Source organism: Anabas testudineus, chromosome 8 (assembly GCF_900324465.2).
Source record: "Anabas testudineus chromosome 8, fAnaTes1.2, whole genome shotgun sequence".
NCBI lineage: Eukaryota > Metazoa > Chordata > Actinopteri > Anabantiformes > Anabantidae > Anabas > Anabas testudineus.
The window spans coordinates 18,527,196-18,542,977 of NC_046617.1; the positions used below are offsets into that span (position 1 = coordinate 18,527,196).

The 15,782-nt window shown below is 40.8% G+C and overlaps 3 protein-coding genes across 5 annotated transcripts; 1 reads left to right on the forward strand and 2 right to left on the reverse strand.

The window, feature by feature from the left end:
• Positions 1-1,170: 1,170 nt before the first annotated feature.
• atf4b (activating transcription factor 4b) lies at positions 1,171-4,125 on the reverse strand. The gene is made up of 3 exons (XM_026361393.1): positions 3,958-4,125; positions 2,688-3,152; positions 1,171-2,552 (listed from the first exon to the last, which is right to left on the reverse strand). The coding sequence occupies exons 2-3, from the start codon at positions 3,046-3,048 to the stop codon at positions 1,555-1,557; spliced, it is 1,359 nt and encodes a 452-aa protein (XP_026217178.1). The 5' UTR covers positions 3,049-3,152; positions 3,958-4,125; the 3' UTR covers positions 1,171-1,554.
• A 775-nt stretch (positions 4,126-4,900) lies between these two features.
• LOC113155092 lies at positions 4,901-10,552 on the reverse strand. 3 transcript variants are annotated; one of them, XM_026349618.1, is made up of 13 exons: positions 10,182-10,552; positions 8,972-9,070; positions 8,431-8,529; positions 8,140-8,292; positions 7,888-8,043; positions 7,341-7,454; positions 7,099-7,215; positions 6,866-6,958; positions 6,569-6,691; positions 6,357-6,440; positions 6,195-6,234; positions 6,023-6,077; positions 4,901-5,723 (listed from the first exon to the last, which is right to left on the reverse strand). In XM_026349618.1, the coding sequence occupies exons 2-13, from the start codon at positions 9,038-9,040 to the stop codon at positions 5,000-5,002; spliced, it is 1,827 nt and encodes a 608-aa protein (XP_026205403.1). In that variant the 5' UTR covers positions 9,041-9,070; positions 10,182-10,552; the 3' UTR covers positions 4,901-4,999. The 3 variants fall into 3 exon arrangements, with proteins under 3 accessions (XP_026205403.1, XP_026205410.1, XP_026205396.1); XM_026349625.1 differs by having other exon boundaries at positions 4,902-5,723; positions 6,357-6,443; positions 7,918-8,043; XM_026349611.1 differs by having other exon boundaries at positions 4,902-5,723; positions 6,357-6,443; positions 10,182-10,551.
• A 1,135-nt stretch (positions 10,553-11,687) lies between these two features.
• Positions 11,688-15,705, forward strand: napsa (napsin A aspartic peptidase). The gene is made up of 9 exons (XM_026349636.1): positions 11,688-11,895; positions 12,219-12,372; positions 12,726-12,849; positions 13,092-13,210; positions 13,357-13,556; positions 13,669-13,791; positions 14,041-14,185; positions 14,308-14,406; positions 14,553-15,705. The coding sequence occupies exons 1-9, from the start codon at positions 11,831-11,833 to the stop codon at positions 14,712-14,714; spliced, it is 1,191 nt and encodes a 396-aa protein (XP_026205421.1). The 5' UTR covers positions 11,688-11,830; the 3' UTR covers positions 14,715-15,705.
• Positions 15,706-15,782: the final 77 nt, after the last annotated feature.

Sequence of the window (15,782 nt, forward strand, 5' to 3'; positions counted from 1 at the left end):
ATTCTTCTTGTGCGGAGAAAACTCAAAAAGTTTGAGTGGAATTTGTTAATCAAAGTAGATCTAGTCCACACCTACAAACTAATTTTATTCCCCATTTGCTAATACCTGAGGTCAATATTCCAGGGGTTCACATACTTTTCGCAGTAGCACTATAAGGTTTTTATGGTAAAGGAGATATTTTTGGTGCTATTACTTTAGACACATTATATTTGTTAATATTCTTGACTTAGATGAAGGTCAGATCCCATTTTATGACAAACTAATGCAGAAAAACATAAAATAGCACATACCAGTTCACATACTTTTTCTTGCCACTCTATATGTACAGATGGCATTTCTCATTTCACATGATAGTGAGTTTATTGAAGACACGTGTGCAGCATTTTGCTGGTCAGGTGGTATCTATTATCCTCATGAAAGAGGCTCCACTCAGATGACAGACTCATTGTCATGAAACAAAGAGTCTTTATGTTGAAGTGACAACAGACTGAAAAGAGTCTCTAAAAGGTCATGAGCGATATTTAGTCCACAGGTACAGTTGTGTGCTAAATATTTATTTTGTGCATTTTTAAAGTGAATAGAAATAAACACCGGCTAAATGTGCTAAACAGTAATTGTGGCATGTGAGGAGGTTTGGTTATGTTCTATTGGTCTCACAGCTTCAACTCTTTCGTCTCTAAATGATTCATCCGGACTTGTAAAACAGGTCAAGAACTGTTCCATCTCCTCAAAGAGCATCTGAAAAATGAAGCTATAAAACAGGAAGGAACTGTGAGAAATAAAGTCTGTTAGACCAGATCAAAAAGCAGGAGTGCTGCACAGAGGCAAAGCAACAGAGCCTCATCACCTGATGTTTGCAAAGCAGCATCTGGACAAGTCAGGGTCCTATTGAAAACTGATGAGCTCAGCTATTTGGCCACATTCATCAGAGATTTTTGCAGAACAAGGGGGCAGCACACAAACACATGGAGTCCATTAAATGTTACCTAAAGCTGGCGGAAAACATGGCAGCTGAAAACCTCTGGACCTTGTGTAATTTTTGAGCTAATGAAATAAAAGGTAACACTGCCTGAACAATTTGAAGATTGTCTTATTTGTCAAGTCGGTTTGTTACTGGCTTCAGTTCATTTTAAAGATTTAATTCTCTCTCAAAATAAATAAAAACACATCTGGGTTTAAGACTCTTTATTAAGAGATGGAGTATACAGATAATGTGCTTACAATATAATGTAGAGGATTTAATTTAAAAAGACAAAGTTCTGAAATCCAGATATAAAGAAAATACATAGAACAAAAGAGTTCACACAGTTTATATACTGAATAGATAATACCTGCTTCCATAAAACTACTCTAAATATAAGTACTTTATATTTAATACCAGTGTTAGATACTTGAAAAGGTATAACTGATGATCATTAACTTTTATTGGATTTTGGATCCAAGACATGCGGCCAAGAAACAAGCTATAAAACCTTCTGTGCCCATTTTTCCAATAGTCCACTTGCTATTACAGACACACACTCACACACCATCTGTCACTATCAGGTCCAACCACTAGGGGTCTGCACTCAGACCTTTTTTGATCCTGGTCGAGCGGACCTCCTCCATCAGCTCTTTCAGATACTCGATCTCCCTGGCCATGCTTTCAGCCTTTTCAGTCAGCTCCATGTTCTTCCTCTCCAGGATTGTGTGCTCGTCGAGAAGCGCTTCCTGCTCAGCCCTCTTCTTCTGCCTGTAACGTGTGGCAGCTGTCTTATTCTGCTCCATCTTCTTTATTTTCTTGTCCTTTGGTGCCTTCAAAGACACCCTGTCATTTCCACCAGCCTCCCGCGTGGACTTGACTTTTACACTGGTTGTGTCAGAGGACGGACTGGCTTTGTATCTGGGCTCGGGGTACGGTCTGCTTCTGGAGGACCTTGGCGGAGGGGAGGAGGGAGGGGAGGAATGAATGGCCTGTGATTTGGTGGTTACAGTAGTGGTGGTGATCCCGATTTCGTCTTTGGGGGCCAACACCAGGATGATACGGGTTGGCGAAAGGGACAGCACAAGCTTGGGGACCTGAGGGACGACTGCAGCTACCGCTGGCTTCACCTCACTCTCTGACACGTCAACCTCACTGCCCAGATCCAGTGTATATGCTGGGGAGGAAGGAGAATCAACCAAGGGGGAAGACGGATCAAGGGAAGTAGGCTCAGATTTGATTTCAAGCTCCTCCTGTGGCTCTGGGACAGATGGGGGAGAGGAGGGAGCCTCCTGCCCATTAACACAGGATTCAGATTCATCCACTGTGATGATAGAAACATCTGGACAGACAGTAGAGAGAGTAGGGGGGCTTGGAGGAGAAGCATCAGGATAACTTGGGAGAACGGGAGTTGAGAGGCTGGGAATCGGGTGGGAGTCAACCTCCATGGAGCAATCTAGGGCAGAAAGGAGGTCTTCTGCAGAGCTGGGGGACTCTTCAGCTGGACTACAGGAGCCAATCAGAGAGTCCAGGTCAAACTCGCTAAGATCCACCCTCTCAGCCATCCAGTCCAGGTCACCCAACACATCCTCTGTGGAAACAAATGAGGCACTGAATTAATTAACTTGTATCAGCACTATTTGTTGACACTAAGGCAACGAATTAAAAGAGCCTAAAAGACTGATTTCTAATGACTGGCACTGAATATTTTCTTACTAACCATTACCTTTGCTGTAATCTGGGATCATGTGACTAGATCTCAGCTGCCCCGGGTGGCCTAACGAGGGGAGGGAGAGCAGATCAGACTCAGTCCCCGCTTTGTCCTCATGGAGAAGGACGGTCGGCGGGGAGGGAGGAGGAGAGTAGAAGGGAGGAGGAGAGGAAGAAGAAGATAGCGATGAGGAGGCGAGGGGCGACGCAGGTGAGGCGTCCCCCTCTAACATGGTTCCTCCTCCTTTCTGTGGTTCTTCTTGGTCAGAGTTAAAAAACAGAGAGCTCATGGCGTCAGCCATGGGAGAGGAAGGCCCCCAGAGAAGGGCCTCCATGTCTTCCAGGCCAAACTGTGAGTTTGTCATCATCATGGTCATAGTGGCTGTTGTTGGTCACAAACGGAGCGTGCAATGATGCCAAGAGAGCGTTGAATTCTTTTATGCTGTCGAATGCAGCAGTGCTGAGGGTTTCCACGTAGGACCTGAGGAACGGGGGAAAGAAAAACCACAGTGAAAACCTAAACATTACTGAAGTTTACAACTGACAAGTTGTGCTTGTTTTAGCAATATAAAGATCAGGGAGTTCAAATCCCAGCTGCGGCCTATGTGCAGTCCTTTAGTAACAGTAAGTCGCTTTAGATAAAAGCGTCTAAATGTGAATATTCTAAAATCCTGTTGAAGTGATTTAATGATTTCTGTGATCAACATGTGAACTAGTGCCTCTGTCCCATTTCAGACAACACTGCCCCCATCCCTGCAGTACACCTGCTGCACATCACGTGTTTCCGCCCACGCGCCAGTCTTGTGACTCTGACGTCAGCGTGACCCCGTTTCGGAGTGACGCTGACGTCACTGTTAACAGACACACCTTTGTCTCCGTCCGCCTACATTTGAGTTGAGCCGCCATTTTGACACCGAAGAGGAAACGAACCATTTTCTGTCTGCCACGTTGGCACCAACAGAAAAACCGTAAAGACGAACGTAAAGTCGGACTAAAGAAGCCAAACCGACCATCAGTTTATTATCGACTCACTGAAGGGAGAAATATTTGAGGCAACTGCGCCAAAATAAAAGATTTCATCCTAATGTCGTGTGTTGCGTCATCTCAACGACAAACAATGCACATGATAAAATAAACCCTCTGTATCCACGTATTAGATAACTCCACATATCTCACTGACACTGAACAGACAAGCTAACATTAGCTATTTGTAATGGATGGGATATTTTTGATGTGGGAGGCCGAGGCCTGACAGCTGTTCGAGCTACTACAAAAATAATACTTACGACATTTTTGCTGAATTAGAAGTGACTCAGTGCACTGGCTGGATGCACTGTTTTGTGGGTTGCTGCTGGGTCGCTGCACACGTTTACACTGCCATTTCGGCCAACAGGGCGATGTCCGACGATGCTGCTTCTCCGGTTTCTGCTCCTCACAGGGAAAATGGCGCAGGCTGTGCTACGGCGAGAATATAGAGCTGCAGCGAGGGCGTTCATGTATCCTTCCGCAGTGATCACATTATCACTCCGCCCGTGTTGGTAGTAACACTCAGTAGTTTATTAAGATTATTATTATTATTATTATTATTATTATTATTATTATTATTATTATTATTATTATTATTATTATTATTAACAGTTCATGAAGAATAATATTAAATTATTATTATTATTATTATTATTATTATAACAGTTCATGAAGAATAATATTAAATTATAATAATTATTATTATTATTATTATTATAACAGTTCGTGAAGAATAATATTAATTATTATTATTATTATTATTATTATTATTATTATTATTATAACAGTTCATGAAGAATAATATTAAATTATTATTATTATTATTATTATTATTATATTATAACAGTTCATGAAGAATAATATTAAATTATTATTATTATTATTATTATTATTATTATTATTATTATTATAACAGTTCATGAAGAATAATATTAAATTATTATTATTATTATTATTATTATTATTATTATAACAGTTCATGAAGAATAATATTACATTATTATTATTATTATTATTATAACAGTTCATGAAGAATAATATTACATTATTATTATTACTGTTCATGAAGAATAATATTAAATTATTATTATTATAGTTCATGAAGAATAATATTACATTATTATTTATCACTAATTTATCTTGAACTCTCCTTAAAGTGTGGATTTAGTAAATCACACATACCTTTCATAATTATTTATTAAATTAAAGTGTAAATAAGACATTTAATCACATTTATTGCTTTCATTAAATACTCACACACACACACACACACTCTCTCACTCCAATATAAAGGTGCATGACTCAGCTAAACACTTCCCACATGTGATTCAGGTTTTCCAGTTCATCCTGCAGATTTTTAGCCAGCAGGCGAACTCTACCTGAAAACTTGCTCTTGTTTAATTTCTTCAGCTTCTGACCGTCTCTTTCTGTGAAATACTGGTCCATTTCTTCAGAAAAAGCCAGCAGCAGCCTCTCAGATGCCATCCCACCTGTGGGTGCAGCAGAGGTCCTCGTGAACACAGACTGTGATAGGTGTGCCATCTTCACTGCCTCAGGTTTGGCTCCTGCTCTATGTAACCTGGCAATGTCGTGTCGTCGCAGCTCGTTCATCCCAGACAGGATAAAATCCAGACAGTTTTCAAGATCAACAACATTTGTCTGATATTCATTTACTAGTTTCTCAACCGCCATCCTGTTCACAATCTTCTTCCGGGCCTTAGCAGTGTGGACGCTCATACCCCCAGCAGATGCCACCATGCCAGCACCAACAGCTGTAGCAATCAGTGAAGCGCCCAAGGTCACAGGAGCCAAGGCGATCCCCATCACTGCAGTCACCCCTCCCACAGCACCCGCGGTGCCTCCAGCTATGCCCATGGTTTTGGTTTTCTTCTGCAGCTTGTCCAGGCTGTCGGAGATGGAGGTGAACTCCGTGATGAAGTTCTTCAGGCTTTCATTGCGTTTCATCATGAGAAGGTTGAAGAGACGCAGGGCCTTGCTCACATTCATGGTTCTCTGATGAAATGATCTGCACAAAAACAATGAGAGGACACAACAAAAGTCAGCTACTTCATCCAGCTGCAGTCACAGAGACCTTTTAATTTTTCAATTTCAACTCCCATGTTTAAGCTGTCGCAAAAGACAATGATGCAGTTGTGTGTTTAGAGTTGTTGAACTCTAACTTTTACTAACTACTACCTGTAGTTTGCATCCCCTTAAGCAATACATCCTCTGAAAACCTTTAAATTATGCTTTTGTTCTTATAACATAAAAGTAAAATCATCAGTTGTCATCAAGGAATTCAGATGAGCTCTGTTTTGTTATTACCTGATTTCCTCCTCTATACTGAGGCCGTACATTGACGGACTCATGTAATCAGGTTCTGTTAGAATAGCAACACAGAGACAGATTAGACTGCACACGGTTTTTTACAAGATTACTATTACGAACGAATAGACATTATTTTAGTGTCATAGTAAAAAACTGAATGTGAACTTACTCGACACTTTTTTCAACCATCTCAACATCCCATTGAGGTCCTGAGGAAAACAAATCACTTTATCAACAAGAAACACTTTCACAATTTATTTAAAATGCGAATTGCAATCAAAGAGTTTATTAACAGCAAAAACAGCAAACTATTTATTTAGAAAGGCCTCACGTCTGAGTCCTCTGTGGTTTGTTGACATAGAGAAAAGCTGCTACTCTGGTTGTGTCGCTCAGAACGAAGTGTTGACCTCCCCTGCTTCTGGAAGTATTTAACAGAAATAAATTATTAGTACCACTGTCTAAATGTAGACATTTAAAACTTACTCCTCTGTCTATAATACAGATCTCTGTGTGTGTGTGTGTGTGTGTGTGTGTCTCTCTCACTGTTTTATCTTCATCTGGCAGAATTTCCAAGTAGAGTCGATCGTCTATCTGACTGTACAGAGACTCCTCTGAAGGCGCAGGTGGTGGCTTGGTTGGAAGTGATGGTGGCTGTTGTGTTCTGCCCTGTAGTAGAAAATGAGTTATTAGGTATCTTTAGCCCACAGTTGAGAGGGGCTTCCTGTGTTCTTTACACTTCCAGGAAGGAACATGTTTCACGTGTACTAATGCAGAAAAAGTCTGTTTGGCCTGAGTTCGTGTCCTGTTTCTGCAGTTTCAGCTCTGCAGTGGATCTCATACCTGTGTAGGTGAGCCTTCACACACTGCGTGGGAGGAAGGCAGGGATTGCTTAGGTCGAGGTGGAACTGCAGGTTTGTCTTTACTATCTGTGACCTAAAAATTAAAGAATTTAATTTAATTTAAATTTCTTTGGTTTTGTTTGTTTGTTTGTTTGTTTGTTTTTTAAGCAACAGTTTTCTTTGTTTCTCCACTCACACAAAACACGCCTCATGACTTAAACACAAGCAACTCACTGTTTCTCCTTGAGACCCATGGAGGGTGGACATTTCTTCAGGGAGAGATGGATAGACTGGGTTTTGTTTGGAGCCGATAGATGAATATGTGGAATTCTGGCACTCCTCAGTTTTGCTCTATGTGAGAAAGTATTAACAAGATATAAACAAATATTCAGCATTTGACACTTCGTTCAGAAAAGGATGCTTTCTAGTTGCAACAATTTCTATCATATGAGGAACCTGAAATATTTAGTGCTTACTTTAAAGGGTCTCCCTGATGTAGAAGCTTGCGTACCATAATAGATGGAGGGAGGAGGGGGGCGTTCAGGACGAGAAGGATGATTTGGTGTTTGCTCAGGCCTGACAACTGGAGGCTACAGAGAAGACGGATTGAATTAGTATCACAACAACTGGTGAGTCTTTGTATTAATCTCAACACAAACAGCTATTCATGCACAGTGTGTGCTTAGTTCCAATAAATATTAAAAGCATTAATAATAATCTGCAATAATTTGAGATCCGAAGACACATTTCTACAGCTGAAAACAGCAACAAGACTTAAAGGAACAGTTAGAAATATGCTTTCCTGTTCTTCTTGCATTGTTGCATTGTGTTACATAGAACTATTTTCATGATAGTCACTGCAGAAGAAGCACAGTTCTATGGAGCAAATATTAATGTTATTAATCGCATCAGCTTTTTCTGCTGCTGTGTCTCAACTCAGCAATTTTCAATAGTTTTTTCATTTGTGGCACTTAACTTGTGGTTACACTTCCAATCTGGAACGACTGTCCCTGTGTCACATACCTTCACTCTTGGCTGAGTATTGGAACTCACATACTGATTTTCAGGTGCTGCTGTGGGTTTACTGGAGATCATACGTTTGCTCACTGGTGGGCTTGGTGGAGGACGGACCGGATGAGGCCTCTGAAAGTCTGGAGTATACTCATTACTTGGGGTACTCTGGACAAAAGGACAAGTACATGCAATCAAGAACACTTACTATCACAAGTTGATCTTATTAACAATATCACCAGGTGTAAAATCTGCTCAACTCACCGCTTCATTGGTTGTACTGGTAGTTTTGTCTACAGAGTCACTAGTGTTGTTGTTGTTGTTGTTGCTGCATTGTTCTTTTCGTTGTACTTTAGACCTGGGACGAGGGACAGGCTTGACTTTAACTTCTACTTGGCTTCCATCTGTGACAGCAGGCTGACAAAAATAACGCATAAGAAGTGAGGACGTGATGTAGTGGGTATCCTGTGAAAATGTGTAAATGACAGTAGACGGAGAAAAAGTCTTTGAGCAAGTTGTTGTTTAATATGGACACTGTTAAAAGGAACCAGTTACCATTGATGTGTCCACGTCTTCATAGATTTGCTGTGAGACTTCATGAGAGCTTGTGGTGGTGGACGTCATCATGTAGTTTGGCGTGGGGGATTGGGGAAGCTGTCGGGTTTAACAGTGAGTGATTTCACTTTCTAATCATCTCTTTCCAAAAAACATCACCAGAAATGTGCACACTGTCAGATCCCTCTTCAGAACAACCCCGCAGGCAGTTCTGAAACTTCAAACTTAAATTTGAAGTGACTTTAGTGCTGTTATCAGAAATTTACAAAGCATTTAACATTTGGGATCATCTGGAAGAAAACAATGCTGGTTGACAAGCTCCATAAAGATATTTGACAACAACAACAATTTAATAAAAGGTTTAAAGGTTGTGGAGTGGAGTGAAGTTTAACTTGTAGTAAATTGTCAGATTGATGGATCTCAGCCTTATATTACTTCCTGTTAGTATAAAGTATGTTGTTTTCATATTAACTGTATATAAAAAACAACACTATTTGGAAATCATTCAGCAATTCATACATTTAGGTGGAATTGTTTTTACCGTTGATGCATCCAGGTCTTCGTAGGCTGGCGGTGGGGTTTCATAAGGACTGCTCATGGTGGACGTCATTGTGCAGTTTAGTGTGGGGAGTTTGGGCAGCTACAGAGTTTCACAGTGACAAAAATGACATTAGAGTACCATAACATAGTATTACACTACTTTTCTGTTCTTCTCGATGTATACACACACCCCATCCCAAGAAAAGTTGAGACTATTTATAAAATGCAATAAAAACTACCATCATTTTGTAAATGTAGTCAAAAAAAGTTGTTATTTATTTGAGAGCTGATGATATGAATTGTTTGGTGGCTGTTTAGCAGGTGGAACATTTCTCCATTGTTAAAGGAAACCACACTCAACAGTCCGTAGTTTCCTGCACTTTTCCTTCTATGACAACTCACACAGTGTGTCCCAAATCTATACAACGTGTAAGTCTAGTACATTGTAGGTTTACAGTGGACAGATGTCAATAAGATAAAGTCAGACTAGACAGCCTCCATGTCAATACAACTGAGTAGTAGAGATCAAAAATGAATGGTTGATGAGAATGTACAGATTCGTGATGGGGAAAAACTATATTACAAGGTTTTAAATCTTATGTCTTCTTGTCTTTAATATTAGCATTGATTTGAAGACTTTATTGATCCTCAGTAAAGCTCCACATGGCCTGACTCCAGCCTACATCTCATCAGAAGACTTCTGTCTGTACCATGTTTACAACAAACAGACAAACCCACCTGCTCGTCATTTTTATCAGAACAACACTTGGGATGATAAACATTTTAAGAATCTCAAACCAACCATCACTGTGTGCTGTGTTGACTGGGTCACAGTACTGGTTTGTCCTGTTTGTGGGTGTACAGAAGCTGCTCTAATTGTGCGCAGTTTCGCCTTTACTTTTACCTCGCTGCTTGGATGAAAATACTAATATCTCAATAAGATTTAAAATATTGAAATAAGATTATGTAATTTAACAATATAGTAGTTAGTCTATTGCAGCTCACTCAGTGACTCAGTGATGCAGCTCATGTGTGAGGTACCCTCAATGAATGAGACTGCCGTAGGCGAGGAGAAGCAACATGACGCAGCGTAAACACACGAAACCAGGACCATTCATGAAACTGTATGTTTCTCTGTAAGATATAAATCCCAGCAGCCCAGCTATTTTTCCAAACCACATTTCTACGCAGCGAATCAAGCCGAGTCTTACCGTTGTGCTCCGTCGTTTTCACTCTTCTCTCTCTCAATTACTGCTCTTTAATGAATCCAGCATTAGAAATGGCTCATTGCTGGATTCCCCGGTGTGTTTTCATACTTGGACTCCTGTCAGGCCTCAGATACCATGGATGTCTGCTCCTCCCTCTTTGTCTTTCCTTCTTGCTTTATCTTCTAGGGTGTGAGATATTCCTGTGGTGGCACAACAGATGCACTAACCTTTTGCAAAGCTACACCTAAACACTTGAATGGAAACTAAAATATATCAACACATACACTTTTTACAGCAACAACACTACTACCTCTAATTATTAGTGTTTATCCTTAAAGTTTAACCCTTGGAGTCAACTTCAACTGACTGATGATGATGGAGGGTGTGTTTCAGTTTTCTACACTCACGTCAGCCTGTACAGTCAGATACTTTGAGTTTTCTGTGTTGCAGATTTTATCTGAAACTCGTTCAACCAGCAGAGCGACAGTCTGCAGCTGCATTCACTGCTTTGACAGAAAGGATAGGTGTTTGACTGATGGCTCGTTTTAATTTATTATTTACTGTGGTTTGCTTAAGCTGCAGGAAGTAAATCCAGCCACAGTCAGGTATTTGACATTTTCTTCACCTAGTTTAATTTTCTACTGATAATAAGAAGAGACATTTGATGCCACTTTGATGTCTGTACAGTATAAATGTGCAGCTGGAGACAGCGGACCAATCGGCTGCTGGCTTTAGTCTTTTATTTAATGGTGAAAAAGTTAGTTTTTCCTCTAACATTGAACTAAACCTTTACAGAAACAAGATTTTACACATTTAAATCAGTTAATTCATCAACTCTTTCAGCCTTACCTGCATTATGACAGTGGAGAAGGAAAGAGGACAAAGAGGTGACAACAGTGATTTCTAATACAGAAGGACCAAAAATCTGTCAGGAAAGTAAATTTTAGGCTAAATAGGTATAGTTACTGTTCAAAGTAGGACTACCAATTAAATAAATAAAAATCTGGATGAAAAAAATAATAAAACCTCTGGTGATGTTATCATGGTTTTCTCAGATAGGACTGAAGAAAAGACATCTCCTGAACATTAATTACTGTAATTTAATAGTGTTTTTTTTTTTTTTTTTTTTATCCTTTAACCTTCTCTGACTGGCAAATTAAAAAATAAACATGCACAGTTTGCAGTTCAAGGATTTCTCCAAGCCTCTTAACTTCCATAATCTTCTCCCTCCCCATAAACTGCACCTAAAGTTTATTTAGTGCGTTTATTTTTATAATTCTTTGCGGTAAGATGTGAATTTAACTTTCTAAAGGTTCTGCTTGTTTGCCTTTGTGTGAAGCGTTTGCTCAAACATTATCTCAGTGTTTCACTCTGTGCTCTATCATCTGTTTCACTGCAGCATCACAACTCGTGACGCTTCCGGATCCGAGGGGCTCGGGTTTTTAAGGCGAGATGACGGACACCCTCCTCCACCAATGGGAGCACGCCATTGACGGCGCTCCTCCAATCGGCGCCCAGGGGAGGAAAGCCGAGCCAACCCGGACATGGCCGAAGCGCTTTCACTTCGCTCTCTGCGCCAGTTGAATTAGTTTGTGCGCTCGTTCAAATCGGAAACAGCAGAAAAGTGTTTGTGTTATTTTAGCAAGACAGAAATGACAATGCACATGTTTTATATCATCGCGGCGCTGTTGATAACACACAGCGCCGCCATCATAAGGTAAATACGATTTATCAGCTGGTGTTTTTGGAAACTTATGAGCGCTGATGTTAGTTTGAGCCAGAAAAAGCACCATTGAATTTCTGTTTGAGTGTTTTAACTTCCTTATTCGTGCTTTCTGCAGCTTTAAGCTGCTCCACGTGTTTCCAGTTGATGTGCAAAGGATTTAGTGTCGCTAATAACACCGGATGAACTTTAAATATTATTAACACACCTGCACAGTTTATACAGGAACAACATCTGCATCCGAGCGCTGCGTCAATAAAATGGGCTTTTCGCGCGTAATAACGCACAGGTGTGCTTGTGTCATACTGTCTTTACAGAGTCCCCCTTCATAAAACCAGGACCGTCCGTCGTCTGCTGAGCGACAGCGGATTGTCCCTGAAGGAGCTCCAGGCTTTGGGGATCCGCACCGGGGCCGTAGACAGCGCCGAGTCCCCCAAATTACCCGTGGAGAGGCTGACCAACTTCATGGATGTACGCACAGTTACACAATATAGCACTAGAAATGGGGGGTGCAGTCATTTTCCTCTGACTGAGGTTGATAAAACACTACCAGTGTGAAAGAGAGGAACTGGTGAAGTTAATATTTGACTAAGGGAACCATGATATCTTAGCTAGGTTGACATGAGATGTTATTTATTTATTTTGGTTCTTGCTTTAAATACCTGCACAAGAGGTTGATATGAGGCCGGGAAGTCTGTCTGTCTCTGCATTTGTTCCTAAATATAAATGTAACTTTTGCCTTTAAGGAACAGAGCAGATAACCGTTAAGATAAACATTTCCCATTTCACATCACCTGCATTGCATTTATTTTCTGTCCCCTCAGGCTCAGTACTACGGAGCAATCAGCATCGGTACCCCTCCACAGACCTTCACCGTGCTGTTTGACACAGGCTCCTCCAACCTTTGGGTTCCCTCCATTCACTGCGCCTTCCTCGACTTGGCCTGCTGTGAGTTTACTTTTTGGAAAAAATGACTCATTTCACGCGTTCACAGTAGTCACCGATATCTCAGTGTGCTGTGACAAAGGAAGTCAAACCAAACCCTGACGTGTCAAGTATCTGTCAGTCATTTTGTGCTCACTTCATTTGATGATGTAGAAGCTCTGGTCGGTAAATTATGACGTTACGTTTCCTACTGTCAGTCTATGTGATCTCTGTTTTTCTGTGCCATTGATGTCTTCTCTCTTCAGGGCTTCATCATCGTTACAACTCAAAGAAGTCGAGCACGTATGTCAAGAATGGCACAGACTTTTCAATCCGGTACGGCCGCGGCAGCTTGTCCGGCTTCATCAGCGGAGACACTGTCTCTGTAAGTTTGGGGAACACTCGCCACTGAGCTTTTCTTGTTTAACTGCATTCCTCAGATTTAGTGGTCACACCATTCCTATCATTTCATTATAATGAATCCGTTTTTCTGTTCTCTCTACTCTACGCCCGCCCCCCCACCGCTTGCAGATTGCAGGTCTCTCGATTCCAGGCCAGCAGTTTGGTGAAGCAGTGAAGCAGCCTGGCATCACGTTTGCTGTCGCACGGTTTGATGGCGTCTTGGGCATGGCCTACCCCTCCATATCGGTGGCTCAGGTCACCCCAGTGTTTGACACAGCCATGGCTGCCAAGCTGCTGCCACAGAACATCTTCTCTTTCTATATCAACAGGTTGGTTTCTGCCAGAAAGACAAAGATAATTCTCTTCAGACAGCTTGACCTTTCAGTTCTCTACTCTACACACTTGTACAATACGTTATGCTTCTGTCCCCTTGTCTCTCAGAAACCCAAAAGCAACAGTAGGAGGAGAACTGATCCTGGGTGGGACGGACCCGCAGTACTATACTGGAGACCTGCACTATGTTAATGTCACACGCAAGGCATACTGGCAGATCCAGATGAATGGGTGAGAAAGAGCTTTGTTTGGCTTCACTGTTCTGAGGAACTGGGAGCTGCAGGAGTTTAGTCCACGTCGATGCATTTTCTGTTCTGTAAAATGAAAACAATAATAAAAACCCCAGCTCATGTCCAGATCCTCATTACACACACTTTGCAGCTCAATAGAATCAGTGAAAGATGCTTATTAAAAACTTGTTTACCTTAAAAATCTGCATCCTCATAACATGATAATGAATTTCCATAACCTGCCCCGCAGAGTACAAGTAGGCAACCAGCTGACTCTTTGCAAAGCCGGTTGCCAGGCTATTGTTGACACAGGAACATCTCTAATCGTGGGTCCTCGGGAGGAAGTCAAAGCGCTGCAGAAGGCCATCGGAGCCATTTCCTTGCTGGTTGGAGAGGTAGAGATGACGCCTTATAAAAGTGCTCTATAAATAAATTTATTATTAATTACAAAGTCACTGGCTTTAGTTTTTCTGTGTGGTCTTAAACGCTGCATGTTCTCCTCTCCTCTCCCTCGTAGTACATGATCGACTGTAAGAAGATTCCATCTCTCCCGGTCATCTCCTTCAACATCGGAGGGAATATGTATAACCTGACTGGAGAGGATTATGTCGTGAAGGTAGATTTACAGAAATCAGATAAAATTCATTTTATTTATGTCACCAGCTCTTGTTTGAACAAATCTCCAGGAATACTTGACTAATTCACTGATATTAATTTGTTCGTTCAGCCTCAGAATGAGAATCTTTGTCCTTTTCAATGCAGGAGTCTCAGATGGGTGTGTCAATCTGTCTCTCGGGCTTCATGGCCATGGATATCCCGCCCCCTGCAGGGCCCCTGTGGATACTGGGAGATGTATTCATCGGGAAGTACTACACTGTGTTTGACAGGAATGCAGATCGTGTGGGCTTTGCCCCTGCCAAGTAGTTGACACAACACTGTTGGTATGAAATAAGTTGCACTGCTCATTTTTTGGTGGCAAGAATCACCACATTATGCAAAGCTACATTCAAAACTGTCAGTCACTGCAGGTTTTCCACATATATCTCACATCTGCTTAGAACAAGGAAGTTGACATGGATGCTACATTAATAGCCACGTGATCTGCGAATAGCTTCTCTAAATTATGCACTTGCTTGTGGAGCTTTAACTATACATCTCTCAACCCAAACTATGCCGTTTAATATATTTGTGCTATTTAATTTTTGTATTTTGATGCTTTGAAAAACCATCGTCATTTTCTGAATGTAATTTAGCGTCTATCCCAGCAGCTGCGCCTCGTCTCTATTCTTTAAAGCTGCCTCTGTACACGGGAGATGTTTCTTTTAAAACGTCTATGCAAATTTTATCACTAAATATCATGAAATAAACTTAGAAATAACTACGTCTAACCAAGTTTCAGATGGATGCTTTATTACAAAGTAAACCTTATTAGATTAAAACAATGAAACCAATGTGCATACTACCTTGAAATGAAACTCAGATGACCATACAGATTGTCATTTGTAATATTTAATGAAGTAGACAAAGTGCTGCTCAGTTCAACTCCAGAGCTGAACTAATAACAAAATATAAATTAAAAAAGCTGAGGGGGAAAATTCACAGCATGCAACAAAGCATATACTGCAGCTAGTGCACACTCCACAAGGTAGAGGTAGTGATCTACTTTGGGTTTTCTTTTACAATAACACAGTGACTCTCCCCTCTCTTCAGCACAGTAGTAGCATAAACTAGATCTGCAAAGGAAGACACTTAATATGCACACACAGATCTCTACTGTGGATTAATTTCATATCTGTACATCCAGAACAAAGCACTTAAGCAAGGAAATTGACATGTTGATTTTGACTCAATGCAAATAAATATTGAGCAATTTTTGGTTACAAATGTACAATAAATACAAAAATATTCACCTGTTTCTCCGTCGTCTGGATGATTATTTTAGCTGAATACGCAACGGAATTAGGAACAAATCCCTCCTTATTGTTCACTACA